The sequence below is a fragment of the Scyliorhinus torazame genome, chromosome 2, assembly GCF_047496885.1.
Source record: "Scyliorhinus torazame isolate Kashiwa2021f chromosome 2, sScyTor2.1, whole genome shotgun sequence".
NCBI classification, from domain to species: domain Eukaryota; kingdom Metazoa; phylum Chordata; class Chondrichthyes; order Carcharhiniformes; family Scyliorhinidae; genus Scyliorhinus; species Scyliorhinus torazame.
The window spans coordinates 19315122-19340251 of NC_092708.1; the positions used below are offsets into that span (position 1 = coordinate 19315122).

At 52.6% G+C, this 25130-nt stretch overlaps 1 protein-coding gene across 1 annotated transcript in view; it reads left to right on the forward strand.

The window, feature by feature from the left end:
- Positions 1–25130, forward strand: part of LOC140386639 (receptor-type tyrosine-protein phosphatase-like N) — a 358411-nt gene that overhangs the window by 9958 nt on the left and 323323 nt on the right. The window contains exon 3 of the mRNA XM_072469145.1: positions 24953–25032. Coding sequence (XP_072325246.1) covers positions 24953–25032 — 80 coding nt within the window. The remainder of the gene's footprint in view (positions 1–24952; positions 25033–25130) is intronic.

Sequence of the window (25130 nt, forward strand, 5' to 3'; positions counted from 1 at the left end):
TATGTGTTGCGGTCGGTGGAGGGGAGGGGTCCTTTGAAATCCAGACTAAGGCGTTCAAAGGGGTGGGAAGCCTTAATCAGGTGCGCACCATCCGGCCTGAAAAAATGCGGTTTGCACTCTGCGCAGATGTGGCAGTTCCTGGTGACTGTACGGACCTCCTCTAAAGAGTATGGGAGGTTGCGGGACTTAATAAAGTGGTAGAACCGAGTGACCCCCGGGTGGCAGAGGTCCTCGTGGAGGGTTTGGAGGCGGTTAATTTGTGCGTTGGCACATGTGCCGCGGGATAGGGCATCGGACGGCTCGTTCAGCTTTCCGGGACGATACAAGATCTTGTAGTTGAAGGTGGAGAGCTCGATCCTCCACCTTAAGATCTTGTCGTTTTTGATTTTGCCCCGCTGTGCATTATCGAACATGAAGGCTACCGACCGTTGGTCCATGAGGAGAGTGAATCTCCTGCCGGCCAGGTAATGCCTCCAATGTCGCACAGCTTCCACTATGGCTTGGGCGTCCTTTTCCACTGAGGAGTGGCGGATTTCTGAAGCGTGGAGGGTTCGTGAGAAAAAGGCCACGGGTCTGCCCGCTTGGTTAAGGGTGGCCGCTAGAGCTACGTCGGAGGCGTCGCTCTCGACCTGGAAGGGGAGGGACTCGTCGATGGCGCGCATCGTGGCCTTTGCGATATCCGCTTTGATGCGGCTGAAGGCCTGGCAAGCCTCTGTCGACAGAGGGAAGCATCGAGGGCATCTTGAAACCCATCGTACAAGGTACACCCAGCTTCTGTCGCGACACGACGGACTTCCTACAGAAACTCAGCACCCATGGAACAGTTGAACCAGGAACATTCCTCGTCACAATGGACGTCTCGGCACTCTACACCAGCATCCCCCATGACGACGGCATTGCTGCAACAGCCTCAGTACTCAACACCGACAACTGCCAATCTCCAGACGCAATTCTGCAACTCATCCGCTTCATTCTGGATCACAACGTCTTCACCTTCGACAACAAGTTCTTCATCCAGACGCACGGAACAGCCATGGGGACCAAATTCGCACCCCAATACGCCAACATCTTCATGCACAAGTTTGAACAGGACCTACTCACCGCACAGGACGTTCAACCGACGTTATACACCAGATACATCGATGACATTTTTTTCCTTTGGACCCACGGCGAAGAATCACTGAAACTACTACACGATGACATTAATAAGTTCCATCCAACCATCAGACTCACCATGGACTACTCTCCAAAATCAGTTGCATTCTTGGACACACTCGTCTCCATCAAGGACGGTCACCTCAGCACTTCGCTTTACCGCAAACCTACGGATAACCTCATGATGCTCCACTTCTCCAGCTTCCACCCTAAACACATTAAAGAAGCCATCCCCTATGGACAAGCGCTCCGTATACACAGGATCTGCTCAGACGAGGAGGAGCGTAACAGACATCTACAGACGTTGAAAGATGCCCTCGTACGAACGCGATATGGCACTCGACTCATCGATCGACAGTTGCAACGCGCCACAGCAAAAAACCGCACCGACCTCCTCAGAAGACAAACATGGGACACAACCGACAGAATACCCTTCGTCGTCCAGTACTTCCCTGGAGCGGAGAAACTACGTCATCTTCTTCACAGCCTTCAACACGTCATTGATGACGATGAACATCTTGCCAAGGTCATCCCCACACCCCCACTACTTGCCTTCAAACAACCGCGCAACCTCAAACGAACTATTGTTTGCAGCAAACTACCCAGTCTTCAGGACAGTGACCACGACACCACACAACCCTGTCATGGCAATCTCTGCAAGTCGTGCCAGATCATCGACATGGATACCACTATTACACGTGAGAACACCACCCACCAGGTACGCGGTACATACTCGTGCTACTCGGCCAACGTTGTCTACCTCATACGCTGCAGGAAAGGGTGTCCCGAAGCGTGGTACATTGGCGAGACCATGCAGACGCTGCGACAACGAATGAACGGACATCGCGCAACAATCACCAGGCAGGAATGTTCCCTTCCAGTCGGGGAACACTTCAGCAGTCAAGGGCATTCAGCCTCTGATCTCCAGGTAAGCATTCTCCAAGGCGGCCTTCAGGACCCGCGACAACGCAGAATCGCCGAGCAGAAACTTATAGCCAAGTTCCGCACACATGAGTGCGGCCTCAACCGGGACCTGGGATTCATGTCGCATTACATTCATCCCCCACCATCTGGCCTGCGAAATCCTACCAACTGTCCTGGCTTGGTACAATTCGCACCTCTTTAACCTGGGGTTACCCCATCTCTGGATCTGTAAAGATTTAATCACCTGCTATTGCTCGCATTCCAAGCATTGTTTGGCATCTTTGAATTTGTCTATATATGTGTTTCTGGAACATACCTCTTCATTCACCTGAGGAAGGAGCATCGCTCCGAAAGCTAGTGACATCGAAACAAACCTGTTGGACTTTAACCTGGTGTTGTAAGACTTCGTACTGTGCTCACCCCAGTCCAACGCCGGCATCTCCACATCATGACAGAGGGAAGGTCGTGGTCTGTATTAGGGGGCGGGCCTTGTCTGCATACTGGGGGACCCACTGGGCGTAGTATGAAAAGAACCCCAGGCAGCGTTTTAGGGCTTTTGAGCTGTGCGGGAGGGGAAATTCCATGAGGGAGCGCATACGTTCGGGGTCGGGGCCTATTATCCCATTGCGCACTACGTAGCCCAGGATGGCTAGCCGGTTGGTGCTAAAAACGCACTTGTCCTCGTTGTACGTGAGGTTCAAGGCTTTAGCGGTCTGGAGGAATTTTTGGACGTTGGCGTCGTGGTCCTGCTGATCGTGGCCGCAGATGGTTACGTTGTCGAGATACGGGAACGTGGCCCGCAACCCGTGTTGATCAACCATTCGGTCCATCTCTCGTTGGAAGACCGAGACCCCGTTTGTGACGCCAAATGGGACCCTTAGGAAATGGTATAATCGCCCGTCTGCCTCGAAGGCTGTGTACTTGCAGTCACTTGGGCGGATGGGGAGCTGATGGTAGGCAGACTTGAGGTCCATGGTGGAGAAGACCTTATATTGGGCAATCCGATTGACCATGTCGGATATGCGGGGGAGAGGGTACGCGTCTAGTTGTGTGTACCTGTTGATGGTCTGGCTATAGTCTATGACCATCCTTTGCTTCTCCCCTGTCTTTACTACTACCGCCTGTGCTCTCCAGGGACTATTGCTGGCCTGGATTATGCCTTCCTTCAGTAGCCGCTGGACTTCGGACCGAATGAAGGTCCGGTCCTGGGCGCTGTACCATCTGCTCCTAGTGGCGACGGGTTTGCAATCCGGGGTGAGGTTTGCAAACAAGGATGGGGGCTGAACCTTGAGGGTTGCGAGGCCGCAGATAGTGAGTGGGGGTATTGGGCCGCCGAATTTGAAGGTTAGGCTCTGTAGATTGCACTGGAAGTCTAATCCCAGTAATGTGGGGGCGCAGAGTTGGGGAAGGACGTAGAGCCTGTAGTTTTTGAACTCCCTCCCTTGCACCGTTAGGGTAACTATGCAGAAGCCTTTGATCTGTACGGAGTGGGATCCTGCAGCTAGGGAAATCTTTTGTGCGCTGGGACGGATGGTCAAAGAACAGCGTCTTACCATGTCGGGGTGGATAAAGCTCTCCGTGCTCCCGGAGTCGACCAGGCATGGTGTCTCGTGCCCGTTTATCAGCACCGTTGTCGTCGTCATCTGGAGCGTCCGGGGCCGTGCTTGGTCCAGCGTCATTGAAGCCAGCCGTAGTTGTAATGGTTGAGCGTCTTCTTCGAACCCCGTGGAGCCGTCGACGCTGGGGTCCGTTGTTGCCGTCCAAGATGGCGTCGGGGGTGAACAAGATGGCTGCCCCCATGCATCGCACATGGCTGGGGGGTCACGATGGCGGCGGGGGTGGACAAAATGGCCGCCCCCATGCATCGTACAGGTCTGGGGTGGTCCAAGATGGCGGCGCCCCTCCTCCCCTCGTGGTGGCCGGGACCCAAAATGGCGGCACCTGCGGGTCGCACATGGGGCGCTGGGGGGGTTGGGGAGCGTTGGGAACACGCAGGACTCCCTCTTCTCTGGGGACAGCGGTAGCCGAGACCCAAAGTGGTAGCGCTGGCGGGTCATATATGGGGCGCTGGGGGGGTTGGGGAGCGTAAAAGGCGTGCAGGGCTCCCTGTTCTCCTGGGACCGCGGCAACCTCCCGGGACCAGCACACAGCCGCGAAATGGCCCTTTTTCCCGCAGCTCTTACAGATCGCTGCGCGGGCCGGGCAGCGCTGCCGGGGGTGTTTCGCCTGGCCGCAGAAATAGCAGCGGGCTCCCCCGGCGCGACTTGGCGTTTGAGCCGCGCAAGCCTGTGGGGTGTCCGGTGGGGGGGGTGGGTTTCTCGCGACGGGTGCGTACGGAGCCCAATGGTCTGCCGCGCGGTCGGGGCCGTAGGCACGGGTGTTTCACGCGGCCACGTCTAGGGAGGCTGCTAGGGCCCGTGCCTCTGAGAGTCCTAGCGACTCTTTTTCTAAAAGTCTTTGGCGGATTTGGGAGGAGTTCATACCTGCCACAAAAGCATTGCGCATTAACATGTCCGTGTGTTCATTTGCGTTCACCGGCGGGCAGCTGCAGGCCCGTCCCAAAATTAGTAGCGCGGCGTAGAATTCATCTATCGATTCTCCGGGACTTTGCCGTCTCGTTGCGAGTTGATAGCGAGCGTAGATCTGGTTTACTGGGCGAACATAGAGACATTTTAGTGCTGCGAGCGCCGTCTGGAAATCCTCTGCGTCTTCGATGAGAGAGAAAATCTCCGTGCTTAACCTCGAGTGCAGGACCTGTAGTTTTTGGTCTTCTGTGACCCGGCCGGGGGCCGTTCTGAGGTAGGCCTCTAAACAAGTCTGCCAGTGCTTGAAAGCTGCTGCTGCGTTCACTGCGTGGGGGCTGATCCTCAGGCATTCCGGGATGATCCTGAGCTCCATAGTCCTTTAGTCACGCTTAATAAATTGTAGCGCACAAAGACTCCGAGAGACGAATAGAGTGAAGTCGATGAGGCTTTATTAAGCGTGACTGTTCCCCCGCAGTTCAGTAGTAGACTGCCTGCGGGGGAGGACTCCTGGTTCTTATACTCCGTCTTCAGGGCGGAGCTAGAGGTCAACGGCCAACCAGGACCCGGAATCTGTCAGCCAATGACATCACGGCTTCACAGTCCCACATGATCCCTAATGCATACTACCACACTACAATGCTGCCCACTGAGGGTTTGTTCAGGAAAACCTTCTTCAGCAATATGTGTCCAGTCGAATGAGAAAGGGAACCTTTCTCGACCTGGTTCTTGTGAATGAGCCGGGACAAGTTGATCAAATCATAGAGTCCCTGCAGTGCAGATTGAGGCCATTCGGCCTCTCAGGTCTGCACTGACCCTCTGAAAGAGCACCACTCCCCCACCCTATCCCCTTAACTCACTTAACCTGCACGCCTTTGGACACTAAGGGGCAATTTATAGAATCATAGAATCTACAGTGCAGAAGGAGGCCATTCAGCCCATCGGGTCTGCACCGGCCGTTGGAAAGAGCACCCTACCCAAGCCCCACACCTCCACCCCATCCCAGTAACCCCACCCCATCCCAGTAACCCCACCCAACCATTTTGGACTCTAAGGACAATTTAGCATGGCCAATCCACCTAACCTGCACAACTTTGGACTGTGGGAGGAAACCGGAGCAGACACTGGGAGAACGTGCAAACCCCACACAGTTCACCCGAGGCCGGAATTGAACTCAGGCCCGTTGGCCGAATAAATTGGAATGTCCGATTATCAGGCGAACTGTACCTGGGCAATGGACTTCCTTTAAAGAAGAGAGAGGCCAAGGGAAAGGTATATTTCCGCAAAGGGGAAAGGCAAGGAAAACAAATCCAGGACAAACAAATCCACGAGGAAAGAGATAGAGGTTAAAATGATCAGAAAAAGTGTTCTGAAGACCGATGAAGACAGGCGATTCATACTATTGAGACTCAGGCTGAATCTCGAAGGTTAAGAGGGGAATTGGTAAAACAAGTAAGAAAAGCAAAGAAAGAAGATGAGAAAAGACTGTCGGCGAACAGAGAGAAGAATCCCAAAGTCTTCTATCGGCATATCATAGAAGATCATGGAACCCCGACAGTGCAGAAGGAGGCCATTCGGCCCATCGAGTCTGCACCGGCGATACAAATAGTAAAAGGAGTGGGGCCAATTGGGGACTAAAAAGAGTATTTGCACCCGGAGAATTATGAAAGAAGAAGATGTTACCCATAAGATCATAAGACACAGGAGCAGAATTAGGCCACTCGGCCCATCAAGTCTGCTCCCCCATTCAATCACGGCTGGTATTTTTCTCATCCCCATTCTCCTGTCTTCTCCCCATAACCCCTGATCCCCTTATTAATCAAGAACCTATCTATCTCTGTCTTAAAGACACTCAGTGATTTGGCCTCCACAGCCTTCTGCGGCAAAGAGTTCCACAGATTCACCACCCGCCGGCTGAAGAAATTCCTCCTCATCTCTGTTTTGAAGGATCGTCCCTTTAGTCTGAGATGTCCTCTGCTTCCAGTTTTTCCTACAAGTGGAAACATCCTCTCCACGTCCACTCTATCCAGGCCTCGCAGTATCCTATAATTTTTAATAAGATCCCCCCTCATCCTTCTAAACTCGAACGTGTACAGACCCAGAGTCCTCAACTGTTCCTCATACGACAAGCTCTTCATTCCAGGGATCATTCTTGTGAACCTCCTCTGGACCCTTTCCAAGACCTGCGCATCCTTCCTTAGATACGGGGCCCAAAACTGCTCACAATACTCCAAATGGGGTCTGACCAGAGCCTTATACAGCCTCAGAAGTACATCCCTGGTCTTGTATTCGAGCCCTCTTGACATGAATGCTAACATTGCCTTTGCATTCCTAACTACTGACTGAACTTGCATGCTAACCTTAAAAGAATCATGAACAAGGACTCCCAAGTCCCTTTGTGCTTCTGATTTCCTAAGCATCCTCCCATTTAGAAAATACTCTATGCCTCCATTTCTCCTTCCAAAGTGCATAACCTCACACTTTTCCACATTGTATTCCATCTGCCACTTCTTTGCCCACTCTCCTAGCCTGTCCAAGTCCTTCTGCAGCCCGCCTGTTTCCTCAATACTACCTGCCCCTCTACAGATCTTTGTATCATCTGCACACTTAGTAACAGTGCCTTCAGTTCCTTTCTCCAGATCATTAATGTATATTGTGAAAAGTTGTGGTCCCAGCACCGACCCCTGAGGCACACCACCAATCACCAGCTGCCATCCTGAAAAAGACCCCTTTATTCCCACTCTCTGCCTTCTGCCAGTCAGCCAATCCTCTATCCATGCCAGGAACATACTCTGAACACCATGGGCTCTTAACTTATTTAACAGTCTGCTCTGCGGCACCTTGTCAAAGGCCTTCTGGAAATCTAAATAAATCACGTCCACTGGTTCTCCTTTGTCTGACTTCCTTGTTACTTCCTCAATCTCCTAACAGATTTGTCAGATATGACCTCCCCTTGACGAAGCCGTGCTGACTCAGTCCTATTTTATCATGCACTTCCAAGTACTCCGTGATCTCATCTTTAACAACAGACTCTAAAATCTTACCAATGATCGAAGTCAGGCTAACCGGCCTATAATTTCCTGTCTTCTGCCTCCCTCCCTTCTTAAACAGGGGTGTTACATTAGCCACTTTCCAGTCCTCTGGGACCCTTCCTGCCTCCAGTGATTCCTCAAAGATCATCACCAATGCCTCCACAATTTCCTCAGCTATCCCTTTTACATAACTGTGGTGTAGTCCATCCGGTCCAGGTGACTTATCCACCTTCAGACCTTTCAGTTTCCCCAGAGCCTTCTCCTTAGTGATGGCCACTGCACTCATCTCTGCCCCCTGATTCTCCTGGAGCTCTGGCATCCCACTGGTGTCTTCCACTGTGAAGACTGATGCAAAGTAACTATTCAGTTCGTCTGCCATTTCTTTGTTTCCTATTATTACTTCTCCAGTCACATTTGCCAGTGGTCCAATGTCTACCCAGGCCAGTCATAACTACAGACTAGTCAGTTTAACTCTAGTGATGGGGAAACTTAGTATCACAGAAACGTTACAGGCCATTCGGCCCACCCTGTCCACTTCTAGAAACAACAATTCAGGTCAAATTAATGGTTATTTGGCGGAATGTAGGTTAACTAAGGGAAACCAGCATGGATCTGTAAATCATGTTTAACTAACTTGCTGAAGTTTTCTGGTGAGGTAACAGAGAGGGTCAAGGAGGACAATGTTGTTGGTGTGCGTGGACGTCCAAAAGACATTTGATACAGTGATGCACAATAGACTTGTGAGCAAAGTTTCCGATCATAGAATAAAAGGGACAGTAACAACATGGTCACAGAATTGGCTAAATGACCAGGAATAGAGAACAGTGATTAATTGTTCTTTTTTAAACTGGAGGTTTGCATTGCAGTTTCCCTGGGGCCAGTGTAGGTGTACAGGGCAAAGTTTCAAACTTTGCAGATCGTGCAAAACTAGTAAGTATTGTGAACTGCGAAGAGAACAATGTAGAACTTCTAAAGGACATAGACAAGTTGGTGGAAGGGGCAGAAACGGTAGCATTGTGGACAGCACAATTGCTTCACAGCTCCAGGGTCCCAGATTCGATTCCGGCTTGGGTCACTGTCTGTGCGGAGTCTGCACGTCCTCACCGTGTGCGCGTGGGTTTCCTCCCACAGTCCAAAGACGTGCAGGTTAGGTGGATTGGCCGTGATAAATTGCCCTTAGTGTCCAAAATTGCCCTTAGTGTTGGGTGGGGTTACTGGGTTGTGGGGATAGGGTGAAGGTGTTGACCTTGGGTAGGGTGCTCTTTCCAAGAACCGGTGCAGACTCGATGGGCCGAATGGCCTCCTGCACTGTAAATTCTATGATAATCTATGATTAATCTAGGACAAAGGTGTTCGGCACAACATCGTGGGCCGAAGGGCCTGTTCTGTGCTGTATTTCTCTATGTTCTAGGTGGCAGATGAAGTTCAATGCAGAGAAATGTGAAGTGATTCATTTTGGTAGGAACAACATGGAGAGGCAATATAAAACAAAGGACATGATTCCGAAGGGGCTGGGTGTATGTGCACAAGCCATTGAAGTCAGCAGGGCAGGTTGTGGGTGCTGGTTAATAAAGCAGATAGTATCCTAGGATTTATTAATAGGGGCATATAGAGTACAAAAGCAAGAGGATCATCTTGAACCTGTATAAGACACTAGTTCATATCAGTTGGACTGTTACATCCAGTTCTGGGGGCCACACTTTTGGAAAGATGGGAAAGCATTAGAGAGAGTTTTCTAAAGTTCATTTTTATGGGATGTGGGCTTCACTGGCTATACCGGCATTTGTTGCCCGTCCCTAATTGCCCTTGAGAAGGTGGTGGTGAGCTACCTTCTTGAAATGTTGCAGTCCATGTGTTGTAGGTACAGCCACTGTGCTGTTAGGGAGGGAGATCCAGGATTTTGACCCAACGACAGTGAAGGGACAGCGATAGATATAACAGCGATATCGAGTCTCTCTCATTTCCTGGCACTTGTGTGGTGTGAATGTAACTTGCCAGTTGTCAGCCCAAGCCTGGATATTGTCCGGGTCTTGCTGCATTTGGACAGGGACTGCTTCAGTATCTGAGTCGTTGTGAATGGTGCTGAACATTGTGTAGTCATCTGCGAATATCTCCACTTCTGACCTTATGTTGGAAGGGAGGTCATTGATGAAGCAGCTGAAGGTGGTTGGGGCCGAGGACACTACCCTGAGGAACTCCTGCAGTGATGTCCTGGAGCTGAGATGATTGACCTCCAATCACCACAACCATCTTCCTTTGTGCCGGGTATGACTCCAACCAGAGGAGAGTTTTCCCCGGATTCCCATTGACCCAGTTTAGCGAGGGCTCCTTGATGCCACACTCGGTCAACCGCTGCCTTGATGTCAAGGGCAGTCACTCTCACCTCACCCTCTGGCATTCAGCTCTTTTGTTCATGTTTGAACCAAGGCTGCAATGAGGTCAGGAGCTGAGTGACCCTGACGGAACCCAAACCGAATGTCTGCGAGCAGGTTATTGCTGAGTAAGCGCCACTTGATATCACTGTTTTTTTTTTTTTTAAATATTTTTATTAAGAATTTTTCAAGAACAATATTTTCCACCATACAAACAACCCCCCCCCCCGCCGCCCCCGTAACAAAGAAAAGAAAAATAACTCGCGTGGCAAGACATGAACATGGCAAGTCAATAAAATACAGAACTTTGTACATTGGATTCTTCCCGCACATGTCAGTTTCCAGATCGTTCATGTGCTTTCTTGCTCACATGCCCCACAAAGGTACCCCCCTCCACCCCCCCCCCCCCCCCGCCCCGAACAATGTCCTCCCCCTCCCCCCCCCACCCCCCCACTGGGTTGCTGCTGCTGCTGTCCGACCTTCATCTAACGCTCCGCGAGGTGGTCTAGGAACAGTTGCCACCGCCTGTAGAACCCCTGCGCAGACCCTCTCAAGGCGAACTTTATCCTCTCCAACTTTATGAACCCAGCCATGTCATTTATCCAGGCCTCCAGACTGGGGGGCTTCGCCTCCTTCCACATTAGCAAGATCCTTCGCCGGGCTACTAGGGACGCAAAGGCCAGAATGCCGGCCTCTTTCGCCTCCTGCACTCCCGGTTCGTCCACTACTCCAAATATTGCTAGCCCCCAGCTTGGCTTGACCCGGACTTTCACCACCTTAGATACTGTTCCCGCAACTCCCCTCCAGAACCCCTCCAGTGCCGGGCATGACCAAAACATATGGACATGGTTCGCCGGACTTCCTGAGCACCTCCCACATCTGTCCTCCACCCCAAAGAACCTACTCAGCCTCGCCCCCGTCATATGCGCTCTATGAACCACCTTAAATTGTATCAGGCTAAGCCTGGCACACGAGGAAGAGGAATTAACCCTACTTAGGGCATCAGCCCATAGCCCCTCCTCAATCTCCTCCCCCAACTCCTCCTCCCATTTACCTTTCAGCTCCTCTACCAAAGCCTCCCCCTCTTCTTTCAACCCCTGGTATACCGCCGACACCTTGCCCTCTCCGACCCATACGCCCGAAATCACCCTATCTTGAATCCCCTGTGCCGGGAGTAGCGGAAATTCCCTCACCTGCCGCCTCACAAACGCCCTCACTTGCATGTACCTGAAAGCGTTTGCCGGGGGTAGCCCAAACTTCTCCTCCAGCGCCCCTAAGCTCGCAAACGTCCTGTCAATGAACAGGTCCCCCAGTCTTCTAATCCCTGCCCGATGACAGCTCTGAAATCCCCCGTCCATCCTTCCTGGGACAAACCGATGGTTGGCTCTGATCAGGGACCACACCGAGGCTCCCGTCGCACCCCTGTGCCATCTCCACTGCCCCCAGATCTTTAGCGTTGCCGCCACCACCGGGCTCGTGGTGTACCTTGTCAGCGAGAGCGGTAGCGGTGCCGTCACCAGCGGCCCCAGGCTCGTTCCTTTGCAGGACGCCATCTCCAACCTCTTCCACGCCGCCCCCTCTCCCACCATCACCCACTTACGGATCATTGCCACGTTGGCTGCCCAATAATAACCACCCAGATTCGGCAATGCCAATCCTCCTCGATCTCTGCTACGCTCCAAGAACCCCCTCCTTTTTTAAAAAAAATAAATTTTATTCAAGATTTTTTGGCCAAACATAACAGTACATAGTTTTTCTTTTAAACAACAATAAAGCAATATAAATAACAGCGGCCAGTTTTAAACAAGTAAATAAATAATATATAAACAGAAACAAAAACAAAACTAAATGGCAACTGCCTTGTCAAAAATAAATACTCTCCAAAGATACAATCCAACAGTCCAATATACATTACCTAAAACAAGTGCCTATACATATACAATGACATCCCTAAGAGCCCGCCCGGATCTCCCCCCCCCCCCCCCCCCCCCCCCCCTCCCCTGGGTTGCTGCTGTAGTCTTTCTTTTCATTCCCTCTATCGTTCTGTGAGGTAGTTGACGAACGGTTGCCACCGCCTGGTGAACCCTTGAGCCGAACCCCTTAATACGAACTTGATCCGTTCTAACTTTATAAACCCTGCCATGTCGTTTATCCAGGTGTCCACGCCCGGGGGTTTGGCTTCCTTCCACATAAGCAATATCCTGCGCCGGGCTACTAGGGACGCAAAGGCCAAAACATCAGCCTCTCTCGCCTCCTGCACTCCCGGCTCTTCTGCAACCCCGAATATAACCAACCCCCAGCTTGGCTCGACCCGGACCCCCACCACCTTCGAAAGCACCTTCGCCACCCCCACCCAGAACCCCTGTAATGCCGGACATGACCAGAACACGTGGGTGTGATTCGCTGGGCTTCTCGAGCATCTCCCACACCTGTCCTCTACCCCGAAAAATTTACTGAGCCGTGCTCCAGTCATATGCGCCCTGTGTAACACCTTAAATTGTATCAGGCTTAGCCTGGCACACGAGGACGACGAGTTTACCCTACGTAGGGCATCAGCCCACAGCCCCTCCTCAATCTCCTCCCCCAGCTCTTCTTCCCATTTCCCTTTCAGCTCATCTACCATGATCTCCCCCTCGTCCCTCATTTCCCTGTATATATCCGACACCCTACCATCCGCCACCCATGTCTCTGAGATCACTCTATCCTGCACCTCCTGTGTCGGGAGCTGCGGGAATTCCCTCATCTGTTGCCTCGCAAAAGCCCTCAGTTGCATATACCGAAATGCATTCCCTTGGGGCAACCCATATTTTTCCGTCAACGCTCCCAGACTCGCAAACGTCCCATCTATGAACCGATCTCTTAGTTGTACTACCCCAGCTCTTTGCCATGCTCCAAATCCCCCATCCATTCTCCCCGGAACAAACCTATGGTTATTTCTTATCGGGGACCGCACCGAGGCTCCCGTCCTTCCCCCATGCCGTCTCCACTGCCCCCAAATTTTTAATGTTGCCACCACCACCGGGCTTGTAGTGTATTTCTTCGGTGAGAACGGCAACGGTGCCGTCACCGTTGCTTGTAAGCTGGTCCCCTTGCAGGACGCCCTCTCCAATCTCTTCCACGCCGCTCCCTCCCCTTCTCCCATCCACTTACACACCATTGAGATATTGGTGGCCCAGTAATAATCATTTAAGCTCGGTACTGCCAACCCCCCCCTATCCCTACTACGCTGCAAGAACCCCCTCCTCACTCTCGGGGTATTCCCGGCCCACACAAAACTCATAATGCTTTTCTCAATTCTCTTAAAAAAAGCCTTCGTGACCATCACCGGGACGCACTGAAACACAAAGTGGAATCTCGGGAGAACCACCATTTTAACCGCCTGCACCCTACCCGCCAGTGACAGGGACACCATGTCCCATCTCTTGAAGTCCTCCTCCATCTGTTCCACCAATCGTGTTAAATTAAGCCGGTGCAAGGTTCCCCAATTCTTGGCTATCTGAATCCCCAAGTATCGGAAGTCTCTTGTTACCTTCCTCAGCGGTAAATCCTCTATTTCCCTGCTCTGCTCCCCCGGATGCACCACAAACAACTCACTCTTCCCCATATTCAATTTATACCCCGAAAAATCCCCAAACTCCCCAAGTATCCGCATTATCTCTGGCATCCCCTCCACCGGGTCCGCCACATACACCAACAAATCATCCGCATACAGAGATACCCGGTGTTCTTCTCCTCCCCTAAACACTCCCCTCCACTTCCTGGAACCCCTCAGTGCCATGGCCAGGGGCTCAATCGCCAGTGCAAACAATAACGGAGACAGGGGACATCCCTGCCTCGTCCCTCTGTAAAGCCGGAAATAATCAGACGCCCGCCCATTCGTAACCACACTCGCCATCGGGGCCCTATACAGCAGCTGTACCCATCCGATATATCCATCTCCGAAGCCAAATCTCGTCAGCACCTCCCACAGATAATCCCACTCCACTCTATCAAATGCTTTCTCGGCATCCATCGCCACCACTATCTCCGCTTCCCCCTCTGGCGGAGGCATCATCATTACCCCTAGCAACCTCCGTATGTTCGTGTTCAGCTGTCTCCCCTTCACAAACCCAGTCTGGTCCTCATGTACCACCCCCAGGACACAGTCCTCTATCCTCGGCGCCATTACCTTGGCCAGAATCTTAGCATCCACATTTAAAAGAGAAATGGGCCTATAGGACCCGCATTGCAGCGGGTCTTTTTCCTTCTTTAGGAGGAGCGATATCTTTGCCTCTGCCATAGTCGGGGGCAACTTCCCCCTTTCCCTCGCCTCATTAAAGGTTCTCGTCAGAAGCGGGGCCAGCAAGTCCATATCCTTCCTATAAAATTCCACCGGGAATCCGTTTGGTCCCGGGGCCTTTCCCGCCTGCATGCTCCCAATCCCTTTCACTACCTCCTCCATCTCAATCTGTGCTCCCAGTCCCACCCTCTCCTGCTCCTCCACCTTAGGGAATTCCAGCTGATCCAGAAAGCACATCATTCTCTCCTTCCCTTCCGGGGGCTGAGCTTTGTATAATCTTTCGTAGAATACCTTGAACACCCCATTCACTCTCTCCGCTCCCCGCTCCATCTCTCCCTCCTCGTCTCTCACCCCCCCTATCTCCCTCGCTGCTCCCCTCTTCCTCAGTTGGTGGGCCAGTAACCGGCTCGCCTTCTCCCCATATTCATACTGTACACCTTGTGCCTTCCTCCATTGTGCCTCTGCATTACCCGTAGTCAACAAGTCAAATTCTACATGTAGCCTTTGCCTTTCCCTGTACAGTCCCTCCTCCGGTGCCTCCGCATATTGTCTGTCCACCCTCAGAAGTTCTTTCAGCAACCGCTCCCTTTCCTTACCCTCCTGCTTTCCTTTATGTGCCCTAATGGATATCAGCTCCCCTCTAACCACTGCCTTCAACGCCTCCCAGACCACTCCCACCTGAACCTCCCCATTGTCATTAAGCTCCAAGTACCTTTCAATACACCCCCTCACCCTTAAACATACCCCTTCATCTGCCAATAGTCCCATGTCCATTCTCCAGGGCGGGTGCTGTTCTTTTTCCTCCCCTATCTCCAGGTCCACCCAATGTGGAGCGTGGTCCGAGATAGCTATTGCCGTGTACTCCGTCCCTGCCACCTTCGGGATCAGCGCCCTTCCCAATACAAAAAAGTCTATCCGTGAATATACTTTATGGACATAGGAGAAAAACGAGAACTCCTTACTCCTAGGCCTGCTAAATCTCCAGGGGTCTACTCCTCCCATCTGCTCCATAAAGTCCTTGAGCACCCTAGCTGCAGCCGGCCTCCTCCCGGTCCTGGACCTCGATCTGTCCAGTCCTGGGTCCAGCACCGTATTAAAGTCTCCCCCCATTACCAACTTTCCCGCCTCTAGGTCCGGGATACGTCCCAATATTCGCCTCATAAAATTGGCATCATCCCAGTTCGGGGCATATACGTTCACTAGAACCACCACCTCCCCTTGCAATCTGCCACTCACCATCACGTATCTACCCCCGCTATCCGCCACTATGGTCTTTGTCTCAAACAGTACCCGTTTCCCCACTAATATAGCCACCCCTAAGAACCCCCTCCTTACCCGCGGGGTCTTGCCCGCCCACACAAATCCCGTAATGTTCCTGCTTACCCTCTCAAAAAAGGCCTTAGTGATCACAATTGGGAGGCATTGGAATACAAAAAGAAATCTCGGGAGGACCACCATTTTAACCGACTGTACCCTACCCACCAGCGAGAGTGGCATCATGTCCCACCTTTTAAAATCCTCCTCCATCTGTTCCACCAGCCGCGTCAAATTGAGTTTGTGCAGTGCCCCCCAGCTCCTAGCTACCTGAATCTCCAAGTATCGAAAGCTCCTCTCCGCCCTCCTCAACGGTAGGTCGTCTATCCCTTTTCCCTGATCCCCCGGATGCACCACAAAGAGCTCACACTTTCCCACATTGAGCTTATAGCCCGAAAAGTCCCCAAACTCCCGTAGGATCTGCATTACCTCAATCATCCCCTCCACTGGATCCGTCACATACAGCAACAGGCCGTCTGCGTACAGCGACACTCGATGTTCCTCTCCCCCTCGGACCACCCCCCTCCATTTCCCCGACTCCCTTAACGCCATGGCCAAAGGTTCAATTGCTAATGCAAACAGCAGAGGGGGCAGGGGGCACCCCTGCCTCGTCCCTCGATACAGCCGGAAATACTCCGACCTCCGCCGGTTCATGACCACACTTGCCACAGGGGCTCTATACAGGAGCTTAACCCAACTAATAAACCCTCCCCCGAACCCAAACATAGAACATAGAATGATACAGCGCAGTACAGGCCCTTCGGCCCACGATGTTGCACCGAAACAAAAGCCATCTAACCTACACTATGCCATTATCATCCATATGTTTATCCAATAAACTTTTAAATGCCCTCAATGTTGGCGAGTTCACTACTGTAGCAGGTAGGGCATTCCACGGCCTCACTACTCTTTGCGTAAAGAACCTACCTCTGACCTCTGTCCTATATCTATTACCCTCAGTTTAAAGCTATGTCCCCTCGTGCCAGCTATTTCCATCCGCGGGAGAAGGCTCTCACTGTCCACCCTATCTAACCCCCTGATCATTTTGTATGCCTCTATTAAGTCTCCTCTTAACCTTCTTCTCTCCAACGAAAACAACCTCAAGTCCATCAGCCTTTCCTCATAAGATTTTCCCTCCATACCAGGCAACATCCTGGTAAATCCCCTCTGCACCCGCTCCAAAGCCTCCACGTCCTTCCTATAATGCGGTGACCAGAACTGTACGCAATACTCCAAATGCGGCCGTACCAGAGTTCTGTACAGCTGCAACATGACCTCCTGACTCCGGAACTCAATCCCTCTACCAATAAAGGCCAACACTCCATAGGCCTTCTTCACAACCCTATCAACCCGGGTGGCAACTTTCAGGGATCTATGTACATGGACACCTAGATCCCTCTGCTCATCCACACTTCCAAGAACTTTACCATTAGCCAAATATTCCACATTCCTGTTATTCCTTCCAAAGTGAATCACCTCACACTTCTCTACATTAAACTCCATTTTCCACCTCTCAGCCCAGCTCTGCAGCTTATCTATATCCCTCTGTAACCTGCTACATCCTTCCACACGATCGACAACACCACCGACTTTAGTATCGTCTGCAAATTTACTCACCTACCCTTCTGCGCCTTCCTCGAGGTCATTGATAAAAATGACAAACAGCAACGGCCCCAGAACAGATCCTTGTGGTACTCCACTTGTAACTGAACTCCATTCTGAACATTTCCCATCAACCACCACCCTCTGTCTTCTTTCAGCTAGCCAATTTCTGATCCACATCTCTAAATCTCCCTCAATCCCCAGCCTCCGAATTTTCTGCAATAGCCTACCGTGGGGAACCTTATCAAACGCTTTGCTGAAATCCATATACACCACATCAACTGCTCTACCCTCGTCTACCTGTTCAGTCACCTTCTCAAAGAACTCGATAAGGTTTGTGAGGCATGACCTACCCTTCACAAAGCCATGCTGACTATCCCTGATCATATTATTCCTATCTAGATGATTATAAATCTTGTCTCGTATAATCCCCTCCAAGACTTTACCCATTACAGACAAGAGGCTCACCGGTCTATAATTGCCGGGGTTGTCTCTGCTCCCCTTTTTGAACAAAGGGACCACATTTGCTATCCTCCAGTCCTCTGGCACTATTCCTGTAGCCAATGATGATATAAAAATCAAAGCCAAAGGTCCAGCAATCTCTTCCCTGGCCTCCCAGAGAATCCTAGGATAAATCCCATCAGGACCCGGGGACTTATCTATTTTCAGCCTGTCCAGAATTGCCAACACCTCTTCCTCAGAATTGCCAACACCCTCTTCCTCAACACTTCCCAGAGATACTCCCACTCTACCCGATCAAAGACCTTCTCCGCGTCCATAGCTGTCACTATCTCCGCTTCTCCCTCCACCAATGGCATCATTATCACGTTTAGGAGCCATTAGGAGCCTTTGCACATTAGTATTTAACTGCCTACCCTTTACGAATCCCTTCTGGTCCTCGTGAATCACCCCCGGGACACAGTCCTCAATCCTCATGGCCAACATTTTTGCCAGCAACTTAGCATCTACATTAAGGAGCGAGATCGGTCTGTATGACCCACATTGCAGTGGGTCCTTATCCCGCTTCAAGATCAAAGAGATAGTCGCCTCCGACATTGTCGGGGGAAGGGTCCCTCCCTTGATTCATTGAAGGTCCTTACCAGCAAAGGGGCTAACAGGTCTACATAGTTCCTGTAGAACTCCACCGGGAACCCATCCGGCCCCGGGGCCTTCCCTGCCTGCATGCTCCCCAGTCCTTTAACCATCTCCTCCACCCCAATTGGCGCCCCAAGACCAGCCACCTCCTGCACCACCACCCTTGGGAACCTCAACTGATCCAAGAATCGCCGCATCCCCTCTTTTCCCCCTGGGGGCTGGGACCTATACAGTTCCTCGTAAAAGGCCTTAAAAGCCTCATTCACTTTCCCTGCACTCCACACCGTAGTTCCCCTGCCATCTTTGACTCCGCCTATTTCCCTCGCTGCCATTCTCTTACGGAGCTGATGTGCCAGCATCCGGCTCGCCTTCTCCCCATATTCATATATCGCCCCCTGTGCCTTCCTCCACTGTGCCTCTGCCTTCCCTGTGGTCAACAGGTCGAACTCCGTCTGGAGACTCCACCTCTCGCTGAGTAGTCCCTCATCAGGGACCTCTGCATATCTCCTGTCCACCCTTAAAATCTCCCCCACTAACCTCTCCCTTTCCCTGCCCTCTCTCTTCAGCCTGTGAGCCCTGATGGAGATGAACTCTCCCCTGACCACCGCCTTCAGCGCCTCCCATGCTACTCCCACCTGCACCTCCCCGTTGTTGTTAGCCTCCAGATACCTTTCAATACACCCCCGCACCCTCCCGCACACTTCCTCGACTGCCAGCAGTCCCACATCCAACCTCCACAATGGGCGTTGGTCCCTCTCCTCCCCCAGCTCCAGCTCCATCCAGTGCGGGGCATGGTCTGAAATGGCTATGGCCGAATACTCTGTTCCCTCCACCTTCGGGATCAATGCCCTGCCCAAAACAAAGGAATCTATCCGGGAGTAGGCCTTATGTACATGGGAGAAAAAAGAAAATTCTCTGGCCAAAGGCCCGGCAAATCTCCACGGATCTACGCCCCCCATCTGATCCATAAACCCCCTAAGCACCTTGGCCGCAGCCGGCCTCCTCCCCATCCTAGATCTGGAACGATCTAATGCTGGGTCCAGCACCGTGTTAAAATCCCCACCCATTATCAAACTCCCGACCTCCAGGTCCGGAATACGCCCCAACATCCGTTTCATGAATCCAGCATCGTCCAGTTTGGGGCATATACATTCACCAGTACCACCTCCGTCCCCTGCAACCTACCACTCACCATCACGTATTGGCCTCCCTTGTCCGCTACTATGTTCTTGGCCTCAAATGACACCCGCTTTCCCACCAGTATTGCCACCCCTCTATTCTTCGCATCCAGCCCCGAATGGAACACCTGTCCCACCCATCCCTTCCTTAACCTGACCTGGTCTGCCATCTTCAGATGTGTCTCCTGGAGCATGGCCACGTCTGCCTTCAGTCCCTTTAGGTGCGCGAACACTCGGGCCCTCTTAACCGGCCCAGCTAGGCCTCTCACATTCCACGTGATCAGCCGGATTGGGGGGTTACCCCCCCCCCGCCGACTAGCCATCTCGTAGCATTCCCGTAACAGCCTCCCCGAACAGGCGCTGGAATGTGGCGACTAGGGGCTTTTCACAGTAACTTCATTTGAAGCCTACTTGTGACAATAAGCGATTTTCATTTCATTCCTATCTTAGGCCAGTCCCGCGCTCACGCCTCCCGCACCCTCCAGTCCCCCAGGCGGGGAACCCCCGCCCCAACCACCTCTTCCATTTTCACTTCCCCCTCGGACAGTGCAGCAGCAACCCTAGAATCCCCCCACCCCCACCCCCCGCTAGATCCACATCTAGCACTTTTGCTCCCCCCATATTACTTCCGTGAGTCAGCTGACTTCTGTTGACCCTGGCTTCCCCCGCCTTCCCGTTGATCTCCCCGTGTGGGAGTCTCTCCTCCTCCTTACCTTTCTCCTCCCTCCCCCCCCCCCCCTTTGGCGCGGGAAAAAGCCCGCGCTTTCCTGAACCATCCCCGCCCCCTGTGGCGCAGCTCCTGTTGCGGCCATCATCCCAGTTCCCTCATTCCCGAGTCTCACCTCCCTCCAGCACCGACGCCCACACCCCCATCATCATCCTTTTGTCTACAAAAAAGAAAAAAGGAAATTTTAGGAATTTTAACCAGAACTCTACCCACATCCCCATCCATCATCCCACCCACAAAATATTCTTTACCCATATTTACGACCCCCTATACAACCACATCCCCTCAGTTAGAGTCCAGTTTTTCCGTCTGAATAAAGGTCCAAGCCTCTTCTGGCGTTTCAAAATAATGGTGTCGGTCCTGATAAGTGACCCACAGTCGCGCAGGCTGCAGCATGCCGAACCTGACTCTTTTTCTATGCAGCACCGCCTTGGCCCGGTTGAAGCCAGCTCTCCTCTTTGCCACCTCCGCGCTCCAATCCTGGTAAACTCGGATCACCGCGTTCTCCCATCTACTGCTCCGCACCTTCTTGGCCCATCTCAGCACACTTTCTATGTCCGCGAAGCGATGGAACCTCACCACTATCGCCCTTGGCGGCTCATCAGCCTTGGGGCTCCTCGCCAGGACCCGGTGAGCCCCTTCCAGCTCCAGGGGGCTCGGAGAGGCCTCCGCACCCATCAGCGAATGGAGCATCGTGCTCACATACGCCCCGGCATCAGCTCCCTCCACTCCTTCGGGAAGACCCAGAATCCGGAGGTTCTTCCTCCTCGACCTGTTCTCCAGGACCTCAATTCTCTCGGCCCACCTCCTGTGCACCGCCTCTTGCGCCTCCATTTTTACCGCCAGGCCCAGGATCTTGTCCTCGTTAGTATTCACTTCATCATTCACCCCACGAAGCTCCACCGCCTGGGTCTTCTGGGTCTCCTTCAGCCCCTCGATCGCCAGCAGCATCGGCGCCAGCACCTCCTTTTTCAGCTCCTCCACACATCTCTTGAGGAACTCCTGCTGGTCTGGCCCCCACGCTGCTCGCTCTCCGCCCTCCGCCATCTTGCCTTCTTCCCCTCGTTTTGGTCTCTGCTCCAGGGCCTCTGTCCTCGTCGTTCCACCGCTGATCCCTGCCATATATTGTAGGGGGGGGGGGGACATCGCTGCTCCTTCCCACACGGGATTAATCCGAAGAAAGCTCCGTTGGGGCTCCTCTGGGGAGCCCGAAAGTCCGTTGTCGCGGGAGCTGCCGAAACGCGCGGCTTAGCTCCGCATCGCCGCAACCGGAAGTCCGATATCACTGTTGATGACTCCTTTCAATACTTTACTAATGATTTGGGAGGAGGCCGATAGGGCGGAAATTGGCCAGATTGGATTTGTCCTGCTCTTCGTGTACAGGACACACCTGGGCAATTTTCCACATTGTTGGGTAGATGTCAGTGTTGCAGCTGTACTGGAACAGCTTGGCTGGGATCTGGCCCACAGCCTTTGCAGTGTCCAGTGCCTTCAGCCGTTTCTTGATATCATGCGGGGTGAATCGAATTGGCTGAAGACTGAGATCTGGGACGCTGGGGACCTCCGGAGGAGACCGGGATGGAGCATCCTCCCGGCACTTGTGGCTGAAAATGATTGCGAATGCCTCAGCACTGATGTGGTGGGCCCCTCCGCCAGTCAGTTGTTTAATTGTCCACCACCATTCACGGCTGGGTGTGACAGGACTACAGAGCTTCGATCTGATCCGTTGGGTTGTGGAATCGCTTGGCCCTGTCTGTTACATGCTGCTTATGCTGTTGGGCTCACACGTAGTCCTGCGTTGTAGCTTCACCATGCCTGACGTTGTTCCTGGCATGCTCTCCTGTGGGAGGCCGAGTGTACCCCCTTCTAGCAATCGCTGGCGGATTTCATGCCTGCGCCATAAGCGTCCCTGATCAACAGCTCTGCGTGTTGGGTAGCCGATACCGCCTGGCAGTCACAGTTCCTGCAGAGTACTCGCAAGGCCTCCTTTGCTGCAACCATTCTATGATCTGATTCCAGTTTGGGAAAGGGGGGAAACGGCGATTATATAGTTGAAGAAATATGGCGACTCGGACGAATTCTTGAGGGCGAGTTGCAGCATTCACTTCCACCATGAGGTGGCAGACAGGACCACAGGAACTGACTGGAACTGTGATCTGCTTACAGAGAGAATGAAATGAATTTGAATGTTCTCCGTCTCATTGTAAAGACTGTATCAATGTTGCTGCCGTGGCACTCAACATACTCCAATCTCTTCCCGACTGGAATATTGGAGGTGATTCAGAAGTCACTAGCCTCACCAGCGAAGTTTGCACCCTGAATTGTGGGGCAAGGTGAGGTCAATCAGCCCCTGGAGCCAGCTGCTCCATCGATGAATCATGGAAGGATAAGGCCGTCACTGGGCCCATTGGATCTCTGCTGGCTCCCCCACCCCGCCGCTCTTTCCCCATTCACTTTCTGTATCGATCCATTTCACAATCGACTCTGCCTCCAGCACACTCTAGGACCTAGTCTGTTCCAGACACACTCTAGGGCCTAGTCTGTTCCAGACACACTCTAGGACCCAGTCTGTTCCAGACAGACTCTAGGACCTAGTCTGTTCCAGACACACTCTAGGACCCAGTCTGTTGCAGACAGACTCTAGGACCTAGTCTGTTCCAGACAGACTCTGGGGCCCAGTCTGTTGCAGACAGACTCTGGGGCCCAGTCTGTTCCAGACAGACTCTGGGATCCAGTCTGTTCCAGACAGACTCTGGGATCCAGTCTGTTCCAGACAGACTCTGGGGCCCAGTCTGTTCCAGACAGACTCTGGGGCCCAGTCCATTGCAGACAGACTCTGGGGCCCGGTCTGTTCCAGACAGACTCTGGGGCCCGGTCTGTTGCAGACAGACTCTGGGGCCCGGTCTGTTGCAGACAGACTCTGGGGCCCGGTCTGTTGCAGACAGACTCTGGGGCCCGGTCTGTTGCAGACAGACTCTGGGGCCCGGTCTGTTCCAGACAGACTCTGGGGCCCGGTCTGTTGCAGACAGACTCTGGGGCCCAGTCTGTTCCAGACAGACTCTGGGATCCAGTCTGTTCCAGACAGACTCTGGGGCCCAGCCTGTTCCAGACAGACTCTGGGGCCCGGTCTGTTCCAGACAGACTCTGGGGCCCGGTCTGTTCCAGACAGACTCTGGGGCTCAGTCTGTTTCAGACAGACTCTGGGGCCCGGTCTGTTCCAGACAGACTCTGGGGCCCAGCCTGTTCCAGACAGACTTGAGTTCCAGTAAATCTCCTGCGCGCCCTCGCCGAGGGGCTGACATCTTTATTAAAGTGTGGGGCCCAGAACTGGACAACCACCAATCTGGGGCCTAACCAAGGTTTAGTATAACTCCCTTGCTTTTTACTCTACTTAAACCATATGTTCTTTTTGAACTAACTTGATCACCTTGTCTGCTGCTTTGAGAGGTTTGTATGTGTGAATATAGCTAGTATGCAGAGCAGACCTCATTGGAACGTACAAAGTTCTGACAGGGCTAGACATAATGGATGCAGGGACGATGATGTTTCCTCTGGCTGGTGGGGGAGGGGTTGGTTGGTTGAGGGGGGGTGTCCAGAACAAGGTGTCACAGACTCAGGATAAAGGTGTAGGCTATTTTAGGACTGAGATGAGGCGAAACGTCTTCATTCAGAGGCTAGTTAACCTGTAGAATTCTCCATCACCAAAGATGTGGAGGCCAAGTAACAATAATAATCTTTATTAGTGTCACAAGCAGGCTTACATTAACACTGCAACGAAGTTACTGTGAAAATCCCCTCGTCGCCACACTCCGGCACCTGTTCGGGTACACTGAGGGAGAATTCAGAATGTCCAATTCACCTAACAGCACGTCTTTCGGGACTTGTGGGAGGAAACCGGAGCACCCGGAGGAAACCCACGCAGACACGGGGAGAACGTGCCGACTCCGCACAGACAGTGACCCAAACCGGGAATCGAACCCGGGTCCCTGGCGCTGTGAAGCAACAGTGCTAACCACTGTGCTACCGTTGCCCCCCCCCCCATTCGCTGAATATATTCAAGAAGGAAAGAAATTTCTCGAGACGAAAGACGTCAAAGGGGATATGGGGAGAGTGCGGGAGTATGGCGTTGAGATTCGAGAATCAGCCATGGTGGTACTGAGTGGTGGAGCGGAGACGATGGGCCGAATGGACTCCTCCTGCTCCTATTTTCTGTGTTTATATGTGTGTGTGTGGTAATTATTATTGCTGCTGTGGACAGCAGGCTGCCTGATTCGCAGTCATTACTCTTCCCTCTCCCGCAAGGTAGCTCCAGGTGGCCGCAGTGTCGCCTCGGGGTCGTGACGTTGTGAGTTCAAGTCGCCAGGCTGACCCCCCCCCAGCGCAGCACTGAGGGAGCCCAGCACTGTCAGAGGTGCCGGCACACAGCCGAGGCGCCAGACTGACCTCCAGTCTGCTCTCCCGGGTGACTGGAGAAGACCACACGGCACATTGTGAAAGAAGAGCAGGAGAGATCTCCCTGCTGGCGGGGGCCAGCTTTATCCTTCAACCCAACAAAATCACCATAATCACAGGGTCGGCGGTTCGGTATACCGCAACTGTGGGATCTTGCTGTGTACAAATTGGCAGCCGGTTTTATTATATTAGAATAGCGAATGCACTGCAAAAGCATTTCCAGTGACCAGAAGGTGCTTCGGGAAGTTCTGAGCCGTGAAAGGCGCTATATAAATGAAGGTCTGTCTGTGTTTCTTTCAGTGTGATTGGACCTGCATTAACATTCCGAGTGCGGCAAAACGATCAAAACTTAACCATCGCTGAGGTCACTGACAAAGCGAGTAAGTACCGATCTTTCCCATGGGGTAACTCCACAGCATCTGGAGGGGCTATTGTAGTATCTGATCTTTCAATCTCCCCAACTTTCCCTCCCCCATTC